The sequence below is a fragment of the Acinonyx jubatus genome, chromosome D3 (assembly GCF_027475565.1).
Source record: "Acinonyx jubatus isolate Ajub_Pintada_27869175 chromosome D3, VMU_Ajub_asm_v1.0, whole genome shotgun sequence".
Lineage (NCBI taxonomy): Eukaryota > Metazoa > Chordata > Mammalia > Carnivora > Felidae > Acinonyx > Acinonyx jubatus.
Window position 1 is genome coordinate 44,915,929 of NC_069392.1, and position 24,970 is coordinate 44,940,898.

Sequence of the window (24,970 nt, forward strand, 5' to 3'; positions counted from 1 at the left end):
TTCCCCCACGTCCCGCTGGTCTTGCAATTCCTACTGCTTTACACGGGCTGTTTCCTTGGCTGCATAACCTACAGACAAGGCTGCTTCGGGCTCCTGTCTCTCTAACTCAACAGCAAGCTCCTGTGCTATTTGCACTTCTCTCTTGGACTCTCAAACCACCAAGGTAAACATTCTACAGCTGAGGAATTCCCGACTCGGTACACCGTGCATGATGTGCTCCGCTCCATATGCTTTAAGCTCCCTGAGCGATGAGATGGTATGTTTACCTTTGTAGGTTCTCAGCCTCACAGAATCACTGGGGTGGAGCATTTGGTTCCTGCCCCTGCCTTTCACAGTCATCCTAGCGCAACAGACTCTGGTCTCTGATCCTTCACACTGCCCCTTACAAGCAGTGTTCTGGAGCTCCCGGAGACATGGAGGGGGCTGGGGCCGGGGAGCCTGGGGGCTGGGAGATGCAGGGCAATCTCTTTCCACTCAGGGAAACCTGAGATCCGAATCCCCAGATCCACAGCAGCGTGAATTGAGGCTGGCGTTGGCCAGAGGGTGCGGGCAGGCGGGCAGGGCGGTGGGGCAGTTAGTGAGAGCGCGGGCCTGGGGCCCGGCGGGGGTGAGCTGGGGTGTGTGGAAGGCAGCGTCCAACCTCAGTGCTGGGGGAGCCAGGGCAGGGAGACTGGGTGGAGGGCAGCTGTTTTGCAAACTCCTGCATTTCAGGGGTAGGGCATCTCCCTCACGCTGCACAGGCCTGGGCAGGGCTGGACCCGAAAGGCCTAGCATTTAGGACAGGTGTATCTGGCACCTTGCCCGGGCTGCCCCGGCTTGCCCCTGTTCGCGGGCTGCTGTCTAAACTCATTTTTTCCTGCCTTCCTTTGTCCACTTCTGCCAGTCCGTGTGTGCCTCCCCACCCCCACTGTCCCCACAGCTACACAACCCACCACCCGTTCACATCCCCATCCCCCAAACCCTGCTCCTTTTCAGCCTGGGCAGCTCCTATCCTTCCTGCTCCAAGTGTAGTCTTTGCACCAGCTGCACTGGCATCCACTGGGAGCCGGCAAGAAATGCAGAGTCCTGGGCCCCTGAACGCGCACCTCTCGAATTGGAATCTTCATTTAAGTTTCCTCAGCTGGGTCACGAGTGTGCTGAGACTCAAGCAGCGCCGCTTGGAGCAGTGTTCCTCAAACCATCTGTGACAAAGGACGCGTTTTGTTTATTTATTTTTTAACATTTCGGATCTGTCACAGACCAGGAAACAATAAAAATGAATTCTTAGGAAAAAGGAAATGAAAAATAAAACCTAAAGACATACAAAATACAAGGCCCATTAAAGAAATTAGATAGAGGGATGCCCAGGTAGCTCAACCGGTTGAGTGTCTGACTCTTGATTTCGGCTCAGGTCGTGATCTCACGGTTCATGGGATCCAGCCCTGTGTCAGGCTCTGCACTGTGTGTGCTCTCTCCTTAAAATAAATAAATAAACATTAAAAAAAAATTAGACACGAAAGACTCCACCTTATTCCTTCAAATTGTTATAAAGGTTTCAGAATGCTTCCTCTGCGTTTCTCTCCTTGTTTACCAGATAGCCCAGGGGCCACGTTCTGAAGCGTTGCTCTGAACCATGCAGGGCAAATTTTCTTCCAAGGGACCAATGCCCATTGTGTCCCATCCTCAGAAGTCACCTTTCTGTGACCTTAAGACTCTTCTTTGGCTCAGATTTGGTTGTGCAGTTCCAGATACTTAATTATTTAAGACTATAGCCCTAAGCCCTCTTGTGACCTAGATGGTCCCTCCACTCTCCCCACCCTGCTCCGTGCCTGGTGCAGTGAACTTCGAGGGCAGCCCCTGCCCTGGGGCTTCTGGCACAGTTGGCCAGTGGGAGGTACAGAAGAGTGCTCAGCTGAGAGAAGGGGAGGAGATTGAGACTGAGGCATTTTTCCCTCCCCCACGCCCCCACCCCAGATTACAGGATCTCAGGTCTTCTATTGAGGCTCCTGGCCGACAACTTGCTCCTACAGCTACAGCCCTGTTTCAGCTCCAGGTTCTGCTTCCTCTCCTTGCCCTTCCGGCCCGTGGCGGGGAGAGCTCTCCGATGTTGTCGCTCTGAGGTTCTTCACCATCATGAGAAGGCCTCCCTCACCCCTCTCCACTCCTTTGCAAACAGCCAATTTATTAAACTCTCCCCAAGTACTTCCTTCTAGTAGGTAGTCTGTCCCCCCGCTGGGCTCTGAGTGACACTCAGCACTCTGACTTGTGAAGGAGGCTTTTCAAGGGATTGACATGATCAGAATCCCTCAGTTGTCATTTCTGAAAGAATGAAAGGGAATTATTGAGGAGGTGACTAACGGCATTCTATAGAGAATGCCTGGTGCAGAGAAGGAATTCAGTGAATGTATGTTTACTATGTGAATGAAGGGTACAGAGCCCCTTACTTCTCTCTTCCCGTTTTACAGATGTCCCTCCCATACCTAAAGCAATACATACGGGATAGATAGACACTAAAATATTTATCAGTTGTAATTTGGAACATGCTGAAGACATAATGAAAAGTTGGGCTTTTGGTCATTTATTTGTAGGGTATTAAACATTTAGAAAAATAGGTGGGAGGAGGAGTTGTTCTTTTCCTTGTGATAGATAAGCTCATATGTCTTAGAAAATTCTTCAACATCTGCCTCACAAAATGCAGCAAGATGAATAATTTTCTTTTTTTTTATTAGAGAGAGAGAGAGAGAGCATAGCAGGGGAGGAGCAGAGAGACAGAGATAGTATCTGAAGCAGGCTCCAGGCTCTGAGCTGTCAGCAAAGAGCCCGACACAGGGCTCGAACTCATGAGCCGTGAGATCATGACCTGAGTTGAAGTTGGCCGCTTAAGTGACTAAGCCACCTAGGTGCCCCTAGGTGAATAATTTTCAATAATTTCACAAGATGAAGCAAGATGAAGAATATCTTGCTTCGCACTATGAAGAATATCTTGCTTCGCAAGATGAATAATTTAGAATCTAAATAAATTTAGAATTTAAAAACCTAAGTTTCACGGCAGCTATAGCATGAGTTTAGTGCCAACATACTTATGCTAAAAACTGTTCTAAGCACTTTTCGAGAATTAACTCATTTGATCTTTGCAACAACCTTACAGGGTAGGTTCCTCGCTTCTAGAAAAGGAAACTGAAGCTCAGAGATGTGCATCCCGATGGTGTTACATAAACTGTGGCTGTTGGTCACAGGTGAGCATGCAGTAGACTCAGGGTTTGCACCGCGCAGTCCAGCTGCAGGGTCATGCAGTGATGACACATGACACTTGGGTCTGTCTGTCTGTGCTCTGGCTCCATGAAATGCTCATGGCCCTGTGAGTGGTTATAACTGCTAGCCCTTGCTCAGAATGTTGTCTATCACTTTCCACAGTTTTCCCTTGGAAGGTCCATTTGAGAAATCCCTTTGGTTCCCCAAACAGTTGCACTTCTGAGGGGGTATTAAAGACCAAAACAAACGTTTGGACACTGCGGTCTGGTTTCCCTCTTTATATTGGCTACTAGGGGCAAATGTTTGGTTCTGCCATGGAAGTGCCTAGAGCTTTGTGACCGGCATTTTGTGCACAAACTTCACTATGGGCTTCACATCGCATCCCTACCAGTAACTGTCCTTTCACTCCTTTTTGTTTGGTTTTGATTTTTATTAATTTCTTTACATCCTTTAGGATTTAGAGCTTTATATCCCACCCCACTGTTTTTTTTTTAAACAAAAGGGATGTAGATGGCTACAAGCAATATATTGATGAAACAGTAAAAGAAAATCACTGTTTTCATTGCTAGTACATTTGGTTGCCACTTAGAGTTAACTGTCAAGACGTATTTTACCTTACTTAATGATTATGCAAAGCCTGAAACATTTGTATATTCACATAGAAATATTTCTTATTTTGTAGTGCTAAGTAATATTGTTGAGTCATTTTGGAAGTGTGTGGGGAAATAGGTTCTGCTTACGTAAATGGGTTAGAAAAAAGCTTAGGGTGGGGTGCCTGGGTGGCTCAGTTGGTTAAGCGTCTGACTTCGGCTCAGGTCATGATCTTGCAGTTCACGAGTTTGAGCCCCATGTTTGGCTCTGTACTGACAGCTCACAGCCTGGAGCCTGCTTCGGATGCTGTGTCTCCCTCTCTCTTTGCCCCTCCCCGGCTCACATTCTGTCTTTCTCTATCAAAAATGAATAAACGTTAAATTAAAAAAAAAAAAAGAAAAAAGCTTAGGATGGAAAGCCACCACCACAGGGAAAATGTACCTGAGGTTAGCTTTCGAGATACTCTAATGGGATCACGAATAACTTGTTATATCACCTGCAGGAAATTACTTTCCATCTGATGCCAATATATTGTTGTACCTTGATCACAAATTCCACTTTCCCCTCAGACCCTTTGCTTCTGACACTGTTTAGTGTCTGATTGTTTATCTTATTGTTAATCTGACAATGATTAGTGTCTGATTGTTTTCTCCATGTCCAATTGTGTAAAATCTTTTCTTCACATTCACCATGTAAGTAATATCTTGTGAGCTCAATACATACGGAGACGAAACCCCTGTCCAGTACTCTCGTCTCTTCCCGGACATTAGCCTCTCTCGTATTCAATTCTGCATCTTCTCTCTTGCTGGACAAGAGAGAACTCCAGACTCATAGTCTGTGACAGAAGTGCACTGCCATTCTGTAGAAACCATTCAAGCTTTGTAAGCTGGTGTGGCTCAGTTTTGAATTTTGCTTCTTTCTAAGTGAATTGTCACAGAGATGTGCACCATCAGGCAGAATGGCCAAGCATCAAAGGCTGTGTGAAGAACAGGCCAGGTTATAATTTTCCTTTTATAATAAAGGACAAAGGGCTTGCTCTTACTCGGCTGTTTTCTTATGGTGCTGATTTGATAATGGTGTTGTTGTTTTTTTTTTTCCTCTAGGGTAACTATATCCTTTAATTATAAGGCCTCATTAGCTATTGTACTGTTTCATCCCCAGATATTTTTTTTCTTTTGCTCCTAAATGTTTCCAGTGACAGTAGGAAAATGATGTATGTGTTGATAGCTGAGAGCAGGTTTGTTTCTAAATATATAGGGATTCATCCTAAGTAGTCATACCATGACTCATAACGTCTCCCTGAGGCATTCTTTCCAACGACCCCTTGCCACCCACGTTGTATCTCTTCTTAGCCATTATTTCTCCTCTTGTTAAGAGTTGTTGCTTATTTTGGAGAACAGTTGGGGCTTAATAACGTATGTTCTATGCTGCAACTTCTTACTCAACATGTATTCCTATGGAAGGTAGACTTGCACAAAGAGATTGATTGCACCTCCCAAACTGGTCTGTAATCATGGCCTGGAGAAGACATATAGTCCATTGCAAGAAAAACACCATCAGCTCTCTCTAGAGATGGTTTGGCTGTTCACCAAGCATGGAATTCCTTTAGCTGAGGATAAAGCTGTTAAAAGGCTAATGTTGAGAGAAAAAAAAAAAACAAACACACTGACTTCAGATTCACTCGAGATCAGGTTTCCGTGGGAGAAAGAGGAGTGCTGGCAATGTGCCCCTGGTGGAAAAAAGGGTATATATTATGGGCTGGGCCAGTGCTTCTCAAACTTGAATGCACGTCTGAGTCATCGATTCAAATAACATTTCTGACTCAGAGGTCTGCAGGCGTGACCTTAGACTCTGCATTTCTGAGCTGCTTTCCAGTGATGTCACTGTTGCTGGCCGGTGGGCCACGCTCTGAGCAGCAAGGGACTGGAGGACACCCTGCTTATTATCAGGTCTCCCTGGAAGCTGGAGAGCAAAGGGAAGCCTGACCTGGAAGCAGGTCGGGTGGTGGAGAAGAAGCCAGATGAGGTCCGGGAGGAGCAGGCAAAATCTCCTAAAGGGGCTTGTGAATGATAACAGACACTATGCTAGGGACACAGTGACCCAGGGCTTGGGGCAAAGCGTGCTTGCAGCCAAGGAACTCTTTATATTCCTCCTGTTTCTGGCTTTCTTGAGCATGCTACACACAGGTGTTAGAAAATCAGGCTGTGCAGCAACTTCTGGCATGGGCCGAAGCACCCAGGGAGGAGAGACCCCCTTGAAGAAAGGAGCAAGCTCCCCAGGATTAGCCCTGTCGGGCCCTTAGCTGTCCCCAACAGCAAGATGGCTAATTGCATGGAAGCCCAGACAGATGTGGACTCAGTCGGCACTTGGTTCCTTACTCACAGTGTGAGTATAAACATGTTCTGCATCTTCTCCAGACTTTAGTTTCTGCATCTATGAAGCAGAGATAATATTAGTTCTAACGGACTAGGCTTATTGTAAAGACTACCGAAACATAAAAGCCTTAGTCCCTGGCACATCTAAATCCTCAGTAAATGCTAGTCTTGCCTCTTCCTTCTCCTTTTTCTTATTATTTTAGTAATTCTATTCGACCAGTCCTTGAAGGTGGCACCTTTTGATTTTTTTTTTCACTTGCTGCTGCAGCCACTTGTCCGTTTTTCCTATTTCTTGACCCTGCATTTCCTGACGCTCAGGGAACTAAGCCCAGCAGAGACAGACTTTCAGGTTCTGGGACTAAGCTGCAGCCCAAGTTGCAGAGCAAAGGCTCTGGAAACCCTGGGGTTTCCAGCTCAGTGAGCGGCATGTGGCTGGCCTTGAGCTGGCTTGGTGCCCCACTGCCCCACTGCCATCGGGCCACTGCGTCATACCTTAGCCGCTGGGTCCTCTCCATCCCCCTTCTCTTTCCCAGGCATTTGTGATGGGATTTCGAATTTCGACTCTGGTTCCAATGTGTGTGGTTTTCCCCCACACATCCAAGACATCCAAGTGGTTCTTGGACACTAGCTGGGTGTCCTACAATTCAACTCAATTTTGACACAGTCTTCCTGGAAATGGATAGCATCAGATCCCACAGGTTAAAGATTCAGTCCTACAAGACTGTGCCCCACCCCCACTTCAGACCCCAGTGGCAAGTCTAGGTTGTCATCTGTGCTTCTTTTTTAAAATCATTTTCTTTTTTTTTTTTTAATGTTTATTGAATTTTGAGAGAGTGCACATGCATGTATGGGGGAGGGGCAGAAAGAGAAGGGGACTGAGGATCCCAAGCAGCCTCCCGCAAGCCCGATGTGGGGCTCGAACGCACAAACGGTAAGATCATGACCTGAGCCAAAACTGGACGCTCAACGGACTGAGCCATCCAGGTGCCTCATCACCTGTGCTTCTGACCTACCAGTTACAGATTGGAAGTTCCAGCAGCTCCCTCTTCTGGTTTGATTAATTTGCCAGATTGGCTCACCGAACTCAGAGAAACATTTAATTTGCTAGATTACCAGTTTATTAGAAAAGGATAGAACTCAGGAACAGGTGGATGGAAGAGATGCCTTGGACAAGTGTGTAGGAAAGGATGTGGGGCTTCCATTCTCTCTCTGGGTGCGCCACTCTCCCCAAAGCCTCAGGTGCTCACCCACCCTGAAGATCTCTGAACTCTCTCCTTTTGGGTTTTTATGGAAGATCTATTACACAGGCATGACTGATTAAATCACTGGCCACTGGTGATAGATTGAACCTCCAGCCCCTTTTCCCTCTAGAAAGGTCGGGAGAATCATGGGGTAAGTTACTCTGGCAGCTAGTCCCCACCCCTGGGTGACCTAGAGGCTTTCTGAGAAACCTCATGAATATAACAAAAGGCACATTTAGCTCTCTTATCATTTAGGAAATTCCGAGGGTTTTTGGAAGTGTGTGTCAGAAACGGGACAGGACCAAATATGTATTTCTTATACATTACAATACCATAGGATCCCTCCTATGTCTTCTGGGACTTCACATTCTTCTTGGGGAGTCAACTTCATGAAAAAGAATTAGTGTGCGTCCTGATAAGTATAACTACCATGGAGATGATGCCAGCAGGCCAGGTCTGGGGACGCAGAGGGCGCCCCGCGGGACCAGGCAAGAGGGTCCTTGGCTTTGCATAGGATAGAAATCAAATTTGAGCCAGCAGGAAGTGAGAGCAGAGTTTATTGAAGATATAGAGCAGATACAGATGGGGCTTCAGGGAGACTCAGGAAAGGAGCCTGAGTCTTGTCTTTGTTCAGGCTCTGGGGGTTTTTATTGAGGATTGTGGCCTGGTGTATGTGTCCTTTCAGGCATGCAGGAACCTGTTAGAACAAAGACAAAGGCCCAGGTGTTAGTCCTGGGAGTCAGGGGGGCTTGGCATTGAGATGTTTAGGCCGGTGGTCTGGAATGGCCTATGAGAGCTTTGGCTGGTCATTCTCACCTAGTCCTTCCTTAGATGTTATCTATTCTAGAGAAATCATTAACTCCTGTCCCTTACAAGGAAGTCATACGCTATTTGCATTGTGAGGCGTGTAGAAAGGGGGGTCGGGGTGCACTTCCTAGCAAGAATCAAAGCAGGAAAAGGAGCAAAAAGTAGATTTTTATGGAGTCCTTGTTTCCCTGTCTCAGAGGGTGAAAGCATCTTTGTTTGGTATATTTGGGGAAGATTTCACAAGGAAGCAGCCTTTCCATTAGTCATTGAAGGATAAATAGGTTGTCGGGCCAATATTGGCCCTGCTCATAGTGCAACCAACTGTCTTGGTTTTCTGGGGATTGAGATGTTTTCTGGGATGTAGGATTTTCACCAGTGAAACTAAGACAGTGCCAGGCAAACCAGAATGGTTGGTCACGTTGACGAGTCCATCATGATCATCTGTCTGGGCCTTGGAGTCTTGTTTTCTTTTAGCAGTTCTCTGAGAGCCTGTAGTCTGTGGTTGGGACCCTGACATCAAATTCTAGAACATGGAGGGGCTCTCTGCCTGGAGTAGTGGATGGCTGTCAGAGTCTCTATCCTTTTGTCCTACTGTTGGTGTTGGGACTTTTCTTGATTACCCTCTTCTGGATGAGCCTGTCTTTAGGTCAGTGTTTCTCCAAGTTAGTCTTGAATCCCTGTGCTCAGAAGGGGGACCCCTGCTTGGGAGTTAATGTCATCCTGAGATTCTTAATAATTTTATGTTTGAGTTGTGTTTTGTAAGTGAAGTCCAATAGGACAATGGAGGATATGCTGGCTTATGGATCATCTTCCAGTCTGGACAGGTTCTTGGCCATCTGCTCCCCTAAGGCCTGGTGCTTCCATATCTCCTACCTTCTCTTCCTCCTCCCCGTCTCCCCCCTGCCATCCTGGCTGGGGTCTGAGAGCAGGTGCATGGAGGTTTGGCTACATGCACACCACGCCAAGGAGGGGCATGGCAGGGCCACCCCAGTCTCAAGGCACTGGAGCCATGGGCAGCTTGACAGGAATGAGTCTCTCGCCCATCCTGCATCCAGGTATCAGGCACATTCTGTGGGGAAATTCTAGTCGCTCAGGAGTCGCCTGTCTGTGTGGGTTGGGGTAGTGTGTCCATAGGAAGGGGAGATTGGCCTCTTGTCCTTGCCCAGAGCACAGTGTGGTGCGTTGCATCAACCCAGCAGTTTTAGGGAGGAGGATCCTGGTGTGTACACAGCCAGTGGCAGGGCAAAGTCCCCTGGCGCCTGTGAGGGTCTGCTCTCACCCAGGGACGATCTTCTTGCCCAAGGGAGTCCAGCATAAAGTAGCAAATAAAAAATCATGGTTGGCCAAGAAAGAAATTATGGAAGGAAGGAAAAAGTGTACTTTAGTAGTGTTAAAGGCACCTTTTTTCTTGCCTTTGTACAGGGGCTCATGTGTTTTCCTTTTGCTTTAAGCTCTGTTTCTAGGCCTCGCTGCAGACCTACTGAATTAGAGTTTCTAGAATAGTATCCTGGGAATCTGCATTTTAAGATGCTCCCCAGCTGCTTCTAATGCACACCTAATTTTGAGAGCGCTGCAGTATCCTACCATCCCCCAGCGTGGCTGAATGTCCAGAGTTGAACACTTCTTCTCTCTGGTAGAGTTGCCTTTTGTGTCCACCGTGGGTGGTGTGGGCAAAAGGAGAGAGAACTCAACTCCTCTGAAGTCTCAGCTTCTACCATTGACTTCCAACCTAGCAGGGGCTGTGGGGCCAAATTGGTAGGACCCGGGGTCCTGTAAGCATCAGCACCTCTGCATTTCTAGCTTGCCAGGATGTCCAGTTATTTTCTTTCCAGGCTCCCGGGAGAGCTGCGCTTGGCCATGTCTTTGAAGGGAAGCATGGTCCTGGGACCCGACTTGGTGTGTGATGCACCCTGTTCCCTCCCTGCCTCAGTGGTGTTCCAGATAGTAGGGGCTCTATTGGTTTGTGTCCCCACGTGAGGAGGGTGTAGAGCCGAGTCCACCCTCAAGAGACATCTGGCATGAGTGAGATGTAGATTTAATCCCTGAGATTCTCTGTTGATTGTCAGCTGCAGTGTAACCAGTCTATTGACTGTCACCATTCTAATGAGTGTGACTGTGTGTACATGGGCACGAATACGTGTATGTATTCATACACGCGTATATATATTCACACATGCATGTATGTATACATATATACACAAGTATACTTTGTATAAATGTGCTGTGACATCTGGTTTGATGTCTTCCATATTCACGTACTTTATGTTTTTTGAAAGTGCATTGAGACTGTATGTGTGTCCATTTCTTTGCGTCTGACCACTACGGCAGGGTTGGTGTTTGTACTGTCATTAGTGAGATGGTCTTTCACATTCATTTAATTAATGGAATGTTGCCTTAGGGGAAATCATATAAAAGTATAAATGAAGTGTGTGCTAAAAGCTACATCAGGTATTTAGAACTTGTGTTGCATTTTTCCCCCAGAAAAAAAAACATGTTATAAAAAGGACTTCCTGAGCTATGTCTTAAAAACCCATTTAGTCCCTTGTGTAGCTAAAATGGCTGTCATGTGCCATGTTTGCAATATGGGATGGCATTAACGTTATGGTATAATCCTCCCTTTCTGTGTAGCTTTTGGGGTACAGGGACAAAAGGTGCCTTGGGTTGGGGAGAGGCTTCCGGAAGGAAGAGCAGGAAGGGGAAGGGAGTGGGTAGGGTTGGACCCATGGGAAGTGAGAGAGGGGGTGGGTCATCGTGTGGAGGTTTGATGATGGAACTTGGGGCTCTACCCACCCTCCACCCTCAGACCCACCTTTCTAGAATGCCTAGTCACTCACCCCACCTACCATCTTCAGACTCAGACCTCATTCCCACGAGGTGGTGGTTGGCATTGAGTGAGATGGGTCCTGTGGGCATGGAAGGTGTCCCCACCGACCACTCCCCCACCGCAGTCCCCTTCTCTGCCAGCGTGCAGGGTGGAGTATCATTGCTCTCACATTCACCTGGAGCCCATTAGCTCGGGGCCACTGGCTCTGGTTTCTCGGTTTAACCTACATCTGCCGTGGCTGTGTCTGGTCACCCTGCCCTCTTCCCTCAGGTTCCACCCCACATCCTGTCTGGGGTAGGCTTGAATCCCTGCTTAAATTCCTAACTGTGTCTTGCCTGGAGTTGGATTTCAGAAAACTGACCCAAGGTTACTGACTCTGGCAGATGCTGAGATGGGCACAGAACCCACTTTTCCTGATAGCCGTCAGGCGTGGAGCCCGTCCACACTCCATCTGCTGCCCACCACCTCCCTTCACCCCATTGCACTCTGACCCTTCACACCCAGGCCTCTGCCTACCCTGCAGCTTCACAATGTGCCATACCTTTGTCTGGCTATGAAAGTGCTTGCTCTGGTCCGCAGGAGCCAGGGCATTTGAGTGGGATCCTTTGGGACACAAGAGGCCATCTCGTGTCCAGATCTGAGAGCTCAGCCAAGAGGCACCATTTCCATACAGTGAAGGTGACTTTGAGCTGTCCCGTTTTATGCCAAGTAAGTGCAATCCTTAGGGTTTTGGCCGCCTACCAGCCCCACCCTCATCCAGGCAAAGTGCGGGCGCTGCCCTGACCTAAGCTACGTGTAGCCAGAGGATTCCTGTTGCAGTTCCTGAGTGGGCAGGATAATCAGACACCCATCCTGTATTCACTAGGCCATGAGCACTCTAGCTATGAATATTTATTTAGTTATCCTGTAAGGAGTGTTTTAAAGGAAAAACAGGATGCTCCAGAAAGCATAAAATACAGAGGACTCACTAGAGAGAAGGCTTCGCTGAGACCCATGGATTAAAGAGGAATTAGCAGGCTCTGGGGGGGCTGGGATCAGGCTTCACTGGGTCCTGCTGAGTTGAGAAGGAGGTGAGGTCTTTCAGGTGGTGATGGAGCAGATAGTTGTAATGTGGGTCTGAAGTTTCCATGAACGTCTGGGCTAGAGAAATAAATACCGAGAGTCATGGTATGATGTGGGGATAGTGTTGTATGAGTGAGGAAAGACTGAGATCTAACTCTGGGTGAGCTGGGAGTGAGTGAGAGGTGAGCAACGGACAAGACAGTGCATACTCTTACAAGAAGTGCTCTGTGAGGGGAGGAGGGGGTTTGGATGGAAGGAGAAGCTTTTCCTGACTTCGAGATGGAAGAGACTTTAAAAGCTGATGGGAAGGATACAGCAGAAGGCAGGAGGGGACCCAGAGTCCTGAGGAAGGGATTGGCTTTAGACAAGAAGAGGCTCCTCCCTCCATTGGTCCAGAGGGAAAAAGAAGATGTGTAGTTGCAAATGGCTCATAGATTTGCAAAGGGAAGGGAAGGCAGTCCCTTTCTGGTAGTTCTCATTTTCCCTATGAAAGAGAGAGTGGAAGGAGCAGAGGTGAGGTAGCGGGAGGGGTTTTCAAGAGCACGGAGAATCAGGCTCAGAGAATGGGCAGAAGCAAAGGTTTCACACGGTCTGACCCATAGGCGGGTCTGCAAAGGACACAGCTGTGGCCGAATGCCACTTGCGGCAGCAGGTACTGATGAACAGTCAGCCCTGAGTCTGGACTCTGGACTCAGTACACCTGTGCTGGGGCCTGCACCTATCCCTAGAAGCCAGATGGTACTGCCATCTTTGTTGCTTCCAGAAAGAATTCTTCATTGTCTGTGCCCCTACCTCTTTGTATCACTTGCTCTAGGAGTAAAATCTTGGAAGGAGACTTCTGATTAGCTGAGCCCGGGTCATGTACTCGCATTGCCTTACCTGCCACAGGAGTCAGGAAGCTGGCATTTTCAGCTTCTAAGGTTAGAAGGTGCATTCCGTGCCCAGCCCCAGATTCATAAGGTGGGAAGGGAATTCAGGTCCTCAAAAGCCTCAATAAACATAAGACAAATGCCTGTGACGTGGCTGCCTCTCCACTGGTACTCTGGACGGCAGGTCCCAGACACCCAGGAAGCAGCGTCCTTACCCGGGACTGGCTGTGATCTTTCTCAGGGTGGAGATGATGCCGCTGCACATGCATGGTCTCTTCCTTTATTTGGGCTTGTTGTTGTGACAACCAGGAAAATGTCTCTTTACATTCTCCACACACCCCAGCTGGTGGTACCATCCCCTTGGAGAACCACACCAGGGGATTTAGTGTTCAGGAGGTAAAGACCACTTTTGGCCAAAGGATGAGTTCTAAGAATATTTAATCTGTAGCCCAGCTGGTCTGAAATGACATGTCAGCTTAAAGTTCATTCTGTTATTCTTAAGTTCATGTAATAAAATCTAGGTGACCACCATTATGCTCTACAGACACTTACAACTGTTGTCGAAAAGGTTTCTGAGGTGCCCTGTCATCAGGAAGATCGTTGGATACACAGCCAAAAGGATAATTTTAGCCTTAGGTAAAACTATGATCTAGCCATGGTTGGTGAACTTAAGAAAGAAGTAACAGAGGAAAAAGGAATAAGATAGCCCATAAGAGTAGGAAAGGACCATTATGAGTGTAGGCCCAAAATGTTACAACTCTCTAGGTAGAAAGATATTTGTCAAGAGGAAGAGCCTGGGACATTCTGGAGGGTGTGATCTTTTTTTTTTTAATTAAAAAAAAAATTTTTATTTGAGAAAGAAAGAAAATGAGTAGGGGAGGGGCAGAGAGAGAGAGAGAGAGAGAGAGAGAGAGAGAGAGAGAGAGGGAGAGAGGGGATCCCAAGTAGGCTCCACACTTACCTCGCAGCCTGACGCGGGGCTTGATCCTATGACTCGGGGATCATAACCTGAGCTGAAATCAAGAGTTGGAAGCTCAACCGACTGAGCCACCCAGGTGCCCGAAGGAGGGTGTGATCTTCTTTATGAAAAATGACAGCCACATAGTTTGGAATCTGATTGAAGAGAAATCACCATGACCGAGAAACATTTTGTTGAAGCCTGATATAAGCCATTTATAGAAATCAATCTATTTTCAGGAATCACTGAGTCTAAAAAATTTTAACCAGATTCAAGGAAGAGTTTGATGACTTAGTCTTTGGTAATTAACATTGCATTAGTGAAACCTCTTTGCCTTGAAAGATCCTGACTGTGTAATTTCCCTTGTTCTGTATAGTTTGTCAGACAAATTCTTAGGCTGCTTTTCAGTTCAGTGAGTGAACCAAATGCCATGGGCAATTTTCTTACAGAAAACTCCCTGAGTTTTACAGGGAGAATCAGGCCCTAGACAAAAAAAAAAAAAAAAAAAAAAAAAATTTCGGACAGTTAGAGTAACCAGAGCAGGATAAAATATAAGGTGTTATTAGGAAATTAGACCCAGAGTTCTTAGATTCCAGGGGGCTTCAGCTTATTTAAAACCACCACCATTTTGTAAATTGTTACTTGTAGATAAAATGTTCCTGAGCAACATATGCTAGTCTCAAATTCTGCACTTTGAGTCTACTTGGGGAATAATGCTTAAAGTCCACAAGGACTGAAAATCCCGCTCTATGACATTAATCATTTTTTTCTCCAGAGTTAAGAACTCATCAGAAATAAGATATAGATGCAAGTGTTTGACCTTTTCTCTATCTTTCAATTTTTTTTTCTTGAAATCTTCCATTAAAAAAATAGTAGGCTTGTCATTTTCCAAGTTATTAGAGTGTTCCAAATCTTTAGACTCAATTTTGCTTTAGGGTTGCTATTTCTCAGACTATTGTAGTTATTTTTAATGAGGAAATGAGAGACTTGATTCTTCTCTCCTTTCCACTTTCTACCCCTGTCTTTGCCTCCTGCTGACTGGAATTTTAATTCCTTAAAAAGAACCCAGGGAAACATGGTTGTCGGTATTTAAACCCTGGGCAGGCTGTCATGTGGGATAAAGAGTGGAGATCTGTGTTACTCCAAGGCAGGGGAAGTGGACTTAGAAGAGAAAGTTTTTGACAAAACACCAAGGAAACATAATGGCTGGAACTTGTCAGCAATGCTGTGGGTTTCCTCTCAAAAAGAGATTCTTGGGTGAAGGTTCTTAACCTGGGTGAGAGGTTGACCTAGGGACCTCTTGAGTCCCTTCCTGTAAGTTTCTGAAATGATCCACGTTCCCTCCTCACAGGTGAGCAGGTGCTTCTGGGAGACAGGAAGAGGCACGGAGGGACAAAGTGACTTTTCTCCTGAGCACAGTCTTTTTGATGGTGCCAGAGACTGGGTTTTTCAGCCCCAGGTGATGATAAACTTACAAGAAAGGGGTGACTTTGTTCTGCCATTGGCAGATGTGTTCTTTGGACCATGATTAAAAGGATCCTTTTTTCAGGCCAGCTGAGTTGTATTTTCATCATTGGCCTTGATGGTTTTATGAGGATTATATTTCATTTTGTAAGACGTTCTCAAACAAGGTTACCAAAATAGAGTTTAATTTCACTCGATCTGCATTTTTCCTTCGCAATTAACATTTTTGTCTATAGAATTAGCTCCATAGATAAGTTTTCTAAATGGGCACCCTAGAAGAAGTTTAATGGTTTCGTTCCATATTTTGGGCCTTACTTTTCCTAACTTGTATTCGTATTTTTACATGGAGAGTGGGAATGTTTATAATTTAGCTAATAGAAACTAAATGTTTGAAGGTGCCTCTTCACAGGTTACTGATTAATGACAAAGGTAAAAAGATAATGATGGGGGAAATCTGGTGGACACCTCATTAGACAGAGGATCAAACATAGCATCACTGATAATAGGACCACCTGGCATCTCGTGCCCCCTGGCGTGATGCCATGAGAAGAAAGGTAATGCAAGAAGTAGTCTTGCCAAAATGCTTAATCAGATGATGAGAAAATAATCAGGCAAATTCAGATTGTGGACCCTTCTGTGACAGAAAGGACGTGGACTCTTCTTAATGCCAATGTCAGGAAAGACAAAAGCCATGGGGGGACTGCTCTAGGTTATGGGACACAAAAAACTTAATAGGTACATGGTGCATGTAATCCTGGATTGGAATCCAATGGGTATTGTTAGGAGAATCAGGGAAATTTGAATATGGACAGTGTGTTAGATAATGTTTTTGTACAAATGGTAAAGATTTCTTAGACATCAAAATGTTGAGGGTGTGTAAAAAAGTCCATGTTCTTGGGATATACCTGCTGAAATAGAGGTGAAGCATAATGATGTCTGAAACTTACTTGCAAAGATTCAAACACAGAGTGTGTGTATGTGTGTGCGTGTGTGTGTGTGTGTGCGTGTGCACGTGCAGAAAGAGCATACGTGAGAGAGAGCACAAGTATGGCAAAATGTTAACGTTTTGTGCATCCGATGAAAAACATATTGATGTCCATTGTACCATTCTTTGAGCTTTCCTGGAGGGTTGAAAATCAGGCAAAATAAAACGTTGGAAAAGTGAATTAGAAATTTTACTCCACTTTGTGGAGCAATATGCTTATCAAATTCTAAAGCTGTTAGAGCAGACTAATTTCATATCACAAACTTAAGACTTTTGGTGGAGGGTGTGCTATCTAGTTGAGTGAGAAGCTAATTCCAGATATGACTTTAGATACATTTGCATAGCATTTTGCAATTTCGCGTGTACCATTGATTAGTTTCATTTCAATTCAACAACATTTATTAAGCACCTATTCTGAGGATACAGGAGTGATTAAGACACAAATGTGGGAACAACAGATGAAAGTGAATATATGCCACAGAGCATGATAGGTGCTCTTTTAGATGAGAACATAAACTTTGTATGCCATGGATGTTATTCCTTCTTATTTACTTAACAAATATTTTTTATGATCATTTTATGTTACTATTTTATGGGCGAGGACATAAAATCTCAGAGTGGTTCAGGGAGATGCTTAGAGTCGCGTGCCCAGCAGGTGGCAAGGCAAAGGATTCAGTGCAGGGGGGTAGTTCTCCTGCACCCTTAGCAGTCCACCGAGCTTGGGCACTAGCTAGAACACTTGGGGGTTCACCTCTGCCTCCTGAACTTGGAGGCAGCTACACAACTTTAAATCCATCCGTCCATGCATCTATCCACAGTATTTATTGAACATGTACTACGTGGCCATCTGGGAAGGCCCTGAAATCATGGGCTGTAGTGAGCTGGAATCTCAGAGGCTTCAGAATGGTGAGCATTGGCAGAGAAGCAAAGGTCAGATGATGCCATCTTGTCTCACCTGCTCACTTTAGAGGCATTTGAAGTCAAAGTGCCTCACACTCTACCTATTATATTACCTGCTTCTTTAAAAAAACTTTTTTTTAGCGTTTATTCATTTTTGAGAGACAGAGAGAGAGACAGAGCATGAGCGGGGAAGGGGTAGAGAGAGGGAGACACAGAATCGGAAGCAGGCTCCAGGCTCTCAGCTGTCAGCACAGAGCCCAACACGGGGCTCAAACTCACGAACTGCGAGATCATGACCTGAGCTGAAGTCAGACACTCAACCGACTGAGCCACCCAGGCGCCCCTATTACCTGCTTCTTGAAACATTATTTAAAAGACTACTTTGTATGTCCAACTGATTGATCATGAAGTTCAAGCCCTCTGCAGCTCATTCCAAAATCACATGGAGAAAAGACTACAGCTCAGTTCTTCCTGGTCATTTCTTCCTCCTTATCTTTGACTCCCAAATATTATTTCTCTGAATAGCACAGCTCTGCCCCTGCTTTTCTGCTTCTAGAGCTTTCATAGTCTGGCACTTTCTAGCCTCATGAAGGGCCCTTGTTTACATCTGTGAACCTCATAAGTCACTTATGAATGCTTTGAAGAATTGTGAGTGATCAAGGAGCAAGCATAAGTAACTACTAATGGGAGTTTAACAGAAGGAGCCCTTTATTTATTTATTTATTTATTTATTTATTTATTTATTTATTTATTTTTAATGTTTATTTTTGAGAGAGAGAGAGACAGTGTGAGTGGGGTAGGAACACAGAGAGAGGGCAAGACAGCATCTGAGGCAGGCTCCAGGCTCTGAGCTGTCAGCACAGAGCCTGATGTGGAGCTCGAACTCACAAGCTGTGAGATCATGACCTGAGCTGAAGTTGGACGCTTAACCAACTGAGCCACCCAGGCACCCCTGGAAGGAGCCATTTAAAAGGCACGTGATTTTTAAATCATCAAGTAAAAAAAAAAAATAAATTCATGCCTGTTGGCTTGACTTGAATGAACCGAGCTGCAAACCCACTTTGGGGACCACTCACTTTGCCTTGCAGTGACATTTTGAATCTCAGAGGACATTTGCTGCAGAGCTGGAGTTCTCAGCGAGAATTGACTGCAGGTTACACAGCGGTGGTGGTGATAGAGAAACCATAGGGTCTGGTCATGCAGATGGGGTCAGAAGAAACAAAGTGCACCCTAGCAACAGTCGGGGCACTTAAACATGCGTTGAGGAACCTCAGAAACCAGTTCCTAAGATGAAAATGGAAGGGATGTCCCATCCCATGGGCACTGGAAGATGAGTTGGTAGGATCAGTAGGCTTATTAAATTAGACCGGGTGGCAGGCTTCCAAAGGTTGGCAGGTGGTGGGGGGAAGCACACTGAGGCATGTCTGAACCGGCTCCTAGATTTGGAATTTTTAACTGCTGTGCTTGCTTCAGAGGGAGCACAATCCAGGTCAAATCCAATCCAATGAAATCCAAATCAGAAAGAGGGAGAACAATCCAGAAAGAAAGGAGACATTACCTTGGAACAGGATGAAGTGAAACAAAAAGAGTATCCCTTCTGAGCCACCGAGACTGTTTTATTTATTTGGAATTTTCAGTAGCAGAAAGTGCAGCTTTGGAAAAACCAATGCACTCAAATAATCCTCGAGATGTATTATAACATAGCTCCCCATCTCCAGGCTCCCTATGATGGAATCTTAGGGTGATTGGAAATAATGGTATTTGGAAGTTTTCTGATAATTTACTCCCCCTAGGATGAAACAGGTCAACTATTAAGTACCTCTTACGTTCTATGGCTTAGCTAATGATCAGTGAGTAGAATACACATAGGCTCAGGATTTTAAGCCTAGAATACTTGGACATGTTACTTAACTTCTTGAGAGAGAATGTTTGTGAGGTGTCTCACGTAGTACCTGGAACATAGTAACTGTTAGATCATAAACTATTAAGTAAATATGTTGTTTTTTACGGTGTGTGTGTGCTATGATTGTGGAATTTTGAGGGAAGAGGTTAAGAATGCTTTGAATGATTCCTGTATCCAAAAATGTTTCCTTTATATCCTATCTTACTCATGTCTAAAGGCGGTCTTACTTTGATGTGGTCTAAGAGATAAGCAAATAGTTTTCAGGGAAAAACATTTGTAGTGATTTTCCAAACTTGGAGTTCTGGGATTTCCTCTGAATTCCTTCACTATGTAATAATGGTATGTGTCTTTTGGAAATTATTTCTATCTTTAGAATAGATTATGGTTTTCAGAATACCTTACAATTCCTAATCAGTTTTTCTCCATGAGGTTGGATCATTTATTTCCAAGGATCAGTAAATAATCTGGGAACATTAATCTGAGCCAGTGAAGTGGCTTTTTTTCAAGATCAAAGAACAAGTGTTTGGGACAGAACTGGCTGAATTTAGGGTTTTCAGTCATTGGTGTGACAATTCTTCCTTATGCAGAGAATAAGCCAAGGGGCTTCTTAGGGCAAAGGGTAATCTCTGTGACCAAGAGCAGTGGTTCTCACAGTGTGGCTTGGAACCCTTTGAGGTCCCCAAGACCTTTCAGGAGGTCCACAAGCTTTGAGATCCTCCCCTTTCCCATAACAGATCTATGTGAAGCCAGATTTTCTTTAAATACTTCAATCAAAACAATACAGAAGCAGTGTGAGAATCCAAATGTCTTCTATTAATGCACACATTTAAAGAGGCTTTAAAAATGTAAAGTGAAGCCACTACTCTCTGTACAGTTTTTAAGTTTTGGAAAAGGTAGCAATTTTTTTATAAAGATATGGTGTTTACGTTAACATGTTTATTATTATTTTAAGTGAACTGGTGATAGATTTTTCAATTTTCTCTGCTTTTATATTTAATATGGGTACATTACCAAGAGATATAACCCATATAAACAAAAGCTTTTAGAGGTTCTCAATAACTGTAAGAAGTGTGCATGGGTCCTGAGACTAAAATTTGAAAACCATTGTCCCAAAGATTTTGGCTTCTAGTACCAGGTTTGGAGCATTTGCAACTAGCTGCTAGTTCTAAGACTTTTTTTTTTTTAAGATTTATTTTTGAGAGAGAGAGAGAGAGAGAGAGAGAGAGCGAGCAGGCAGAGTACCAGTGGGGGAGGGGCAGAGAGAGGGAGACACAGAATCTGAAGCAGGCTTCAGGCTCTGAGCTGTCAGCACAGAGCCCGATGTGGGGCTCGAACTCATGAGCCTTCGAGCCGTGAGATCATGACCTGAGCTGAAGTCAGCTGCTCAACCAACTGAACCACCCAGGCACCCCTAGACTTTTTAATTTTTTAAAATATGTGACTCTTACCATATCATTGTATGTAAAAAAATATAAAGAGGAAACCCCCTTATTTTTGTCCCTAAGAAATGAAAGGATCTCACAAAGTCTGAGTACTGCCTCTTTCTCTAACTAGACACACTCATTGTTCAAATTGCTCTATTGAGCTAGTTAATAAGGTGGGGGAATCCTTCTGAGAGTCACTGTTGGCTCTGTTACTTGGGGTCAGGGAGTGCGGGGGGTGGAGAGCATGGGGGGGTAGAGATAATCCTTGTTCATTGACATGTTAACATATTTAACACCTGTGTTTATTGTCATATCAGGCTCTTTGGGAAATACATAGACTTTCAGGGTTCAAAATCCAAGCCATATAAGTTTTCAGGGAAGGGTAAGAGTAGATTCGCAAGGATGCCTGAGGTCCGTCGTGGGAGGCATGTTGCGATTCATCAGGGGGAGGGCAAAGAAAGGACCAAAGTCTCCCCGTGTCTCTTCCATACTTATACATGGTTCCGGCCATGGGCAAAAGAGTAATGAGGATGAACGAGAAAATCAAAAAGAGGGAGAACAATCCAGAAAAAAGGAGACAGTGGAGATGATGCAGGGGAAGGAGGTACTATTACTCTACCAAAGAGTTGCTTTGCTCTCAGTTCTGCAGCTGTGAGCTCTCCAAGACCTGGAACCAGGGGCGGTGGCACTCCTGGGAGACACTCTGGGCTGTACTGTTGGTTCTTGATCCTGGGAGAGCTTAGCACAAGATGGTTGTTGCTTGATATAAGATTTTTCAAAGATAACAGGCTTTAAGATACTGTGTAGCCTTGTTAAAAATCAAGGATGAAATGAATAAGGTGTGACAAAGATTCATGTATAGATCTGGTGGAGAAAGAAAAATGATGATTTGGTTTTGAACACCATAAGCTTGAGAGTCTGCACTGAGACAGAGTTGCCCTGTAGGCAGTTATAAATAGGATCTGGATCTTGGGAGAGGGGTGGCTTGATGTGTTTCCTTGGATCAGCATCACATAGAGATGGTCAAGGTTGTATAATAACTGTATCTCCTTTGCTTTATCAGCTTTTCCATGTGGCCTATATTATAATCAAATTTGCAAATTCTCCTCGCCCTGATCTTTGGGTCTTGGAAAGATCTGTAGACTTTGGAAGCACCTACTCACCTTGGCAATACTTTGCTCGTAAGTAACCTTGCTTATGACTATGTTATGAGGGACTTTAATTATTTGCAACAGATAAACACTGGATTTAACTAGAAAATTAGTCTCTCAGTTTGGCTAATTAGGGACGGGTCAATTTTAACTTTCTGGTTTACTCTCAGAACATTCTTGTTACTCAGTCATGCATGCATTAATTCCAAGGATATACATGCAGAACTGAGGTTGAAATGCCTTTTATGATAAACCTTTTACCACTGTTTAGGAAGAAGCAGTGTACCTGTAACTGGGCCATAGCTCCAGTCTTTTTCCTTTTATGTAGAATTAGGGACTAAGTTTCATCTTCATGGATCCTGGATCTCACATTATTTACCATGACCCTGTTATCTTCAACTAATGAAGAGTGTCAGTGTCTCTGAACCCTATGATGAATTGAGGCGGATAGAAATTTTGCTTACAAAGTCACTGGGCTTTCCATGAATGCTCCTTAGAGGGTAAACTTGCCTAATGAGGAGTGAGGAGTTAGAACCACATCTCCACACATTTCTGTTGGAAGTAAGTGGCCTGACATGGCTTGGTATTTTCTTTCATGAATTAAAAACTTTAGTTTAAGCTTTTGTCTAAAAACCTTAAATGTTTCCCTGTTCTTTCCTTCTGATGGATTTTCTTAAGAAAACGTAAGATTTCTTTACTTTTTTTATTGTTTTTAAAAATGTTTATTTATTTTGAGAGCGAGAGAGAGGAAGAGAGAGAGAATCTCAAGCAGGCTCCATGCTGTCAGTACAGAGCCCGACATGGGGCTTGATCCCACGAACCGTGAGATCATGACCTGAGCCCAAATCAAGAGTCAGAGGCTCCACCAACCCAGCCACCTAGACGCCCTGGATACATAAGATTTCTTAAGAGATTTACAATAAGATCATAATATTTTATTTTATAGTGTTAAAATCTTTTATTCCTAGACTCTAAAGTAGATTGTTTGGAACAATTTGGGCAGAATGCAAATATGGCTATCAGCCAAGATGATGATGTACTTTGTACTACTGAATATTCCCGGATTGTACCTTTGGAAAATGGTGAGGTAAGTCAATACGGGAGGATGGGAGAGATAAGACTCAGAAATGAACATGAGGATATAAAAGTTTCCATAACTGTGAAACTTGCACTTTCAACATCTAACATAGATCATGATGGAAACCAGAACTTAGAACTGACTAGTAAAGATTTCACACTGCAGACTCCCAGAATGAGTTGGGTTGGAAATTCCTTTCTTTTTTTTTTTTTAATTGAGGTATAATTGACATTGGAAGTTCTATTTGAGGTCTCAAATTCTTTGGAAGTCAGGACTCTGGATTCAAGGCTCACAGGTCTTGAACTGTCTTATCTGGGGAATGTTGAAAAAGTGGGTTGCTGGTGATTGAGGTGAAGACCCCTCCCACTGCTTCACAAATAAATATCCCCTGTAAGAGTGAGGAGATGAAGGGTAGGTGATTGTATGAATCCCTGGTCCTTCTGGGCAGGGTGAGAATCATCCATAGGGGAGAAAAGAATTGCTGTCCCTTTGGAGTTGCATTTGGTCCTAGTGAAGCCAGCTAGGCCATTGTTATGGGAGATGGGAAAATAGAATGGGGAAAATTGGAGAAGAATTCCCTGGAAAGTGAGGCCATCATGAGCATGAAATGAGTTTTCAAATGAACTTTTTTTTTTTTAAAGTTTATTTATTTTGAGAGAGAGGGAGGGAGGGCGCATGTGTGTGGATGCAAGCACATGCTTGTGAGCGGGGGAAGGGCAGAGAGAGAGGGAGAGAGAATCCCAAGCAGGCTCTGCATGGTTATCTGTTATCGTGAAGCCCGATGCGGGGCTAGATCTCACAAACCAGGAGATCATGACCTGAGCTGAAATCAAGCGTAGGATGCTTAGCCACCTGAACCACCCAGGTGCCCCTCAAATGAGCTTCTTTAAGGATGCCAGTCTCCCTGTGTTAGGTGGAGAGATCTTTCTTGAGCAACTCTATCCAGTATCTTCCAATGGCTGATGAGTAGTTCCTGTCTCTTATTGTTGGCACTTGGACTTCATCACTTCAGGCTTTAAAACCAAACCTGGGTTTTGTATAGATCTTTTTGTACTTTCCACAGTCAACTCTGTATCCAGAGACTTCCTTTCTTCAACTTCATTTAGGTTTTTAGGTAACTTGAGCTTTGTTTCTTCAATGCAACCAAAAGTTGTTTTCTTATATTTATAGATTTTAAGATTTATAGATTTATAGATTATATTTATATTTTCAACATTTCATAGTATTACAACCCCCTAACTACACTGATAGAACAAAGGGTTTGAAAATGAAATGGTAACAATTTTTGAGAGCCCAGGTTTTAAGGAGAAATAGCCAGAATTTGGAACTGGAAATGGGAAGGAAAGACAAAACTAGCAATGATATTTTTAGACGTAAACAAGACCCAAGACCACCTACAAACTCTAATGGCTCAAAGAAACCAAACTAAAAAAAAAAAACAAATGTTATTTTTAGTTACTTGTGGCTGTATTTTCATGAAAGGACTTTTTTCCCTTCTGTGTGTGACTATTTTAGATTGTGGTGTCCTTGATAAATGGTCGACCAGGTGCAAAAAATTTTACTTTCTCTCACACCCTGAGGGAGTTCACAAAGGCTACAAACATCCGCCTGTGTTTTCTCCGAACCAACACCCTTCTTGGACACCTCATTTCCAAAGCACAGAGAGATCCAACCGTCACTCGGCGGGTGAGTAGTGTTTCTAAGTGCCTACAGAACAGTTTCTGTTACTTTTTTTTTTTTTGCTTATCAAATTAACTGCCGTTCAAGTAATCTTTACAGCCAGTAATGGTGTCAGCATAGGAGTTGTTCTTGTATGAAATACTAGATGTAACTTTGAAGTTTAGTTGTTGAAGGAAAATCATTCTATTCAAAGAGGACGAAGTCAAAGATGACAGCCCCTCAGGTGTTAGCCTGCTATTCTGACAAATAATCCCCAAGTCTCAGGGGCATAACAAAATAAAGGTTAATTTTTTGTTCATGTCACAGTCCAGTGTGGGCAGCAGGTGGAATCGACTCCACGCAGTCATTCAGGGAAGCACACTCTTTTTATCTAGAGGTACAGGCATCCTGTAGGACCTCAGAGTCCACCTCTAGATCCCCTGCACCT

The 24,970-nt window shown here is 44.5% G+C and overlaps 1 protein-coding gene across 7 annotated transcripts in view; it reads left to right on the top strand.

Annotated features, from left to right (window-relative positions):
* Positions 1 to 24,970, top strand: part of LAMA3 (laminin subunit alpha 3) — a 269,791-nt gene that overhangs the window by 51,260 nt on the left and 193,561 nt on the right. For all 7 annotated transcript variants that reach the window (XM_027068651.2, XM_027068653.2, XM_053206292.1 and 4 more), the window contains 3 exons: positions 21,698 to 21,815; positions 22,754 to 22,872; positions 24,379 to 24,549. In XM_027068651.2, coding sequence (XP_026924452.2) covers positions 21,698 to 21,815; positions 22,754 to 22,872; positions 24,379 to 24,549 — 408 coding nt within the window. The remainder of the gene's footprint in view (positions 1 to 21,697; positions 21,816 to 22,753; positions 22,873 to 24,378; positions 24,550 to 24,970) is intronic.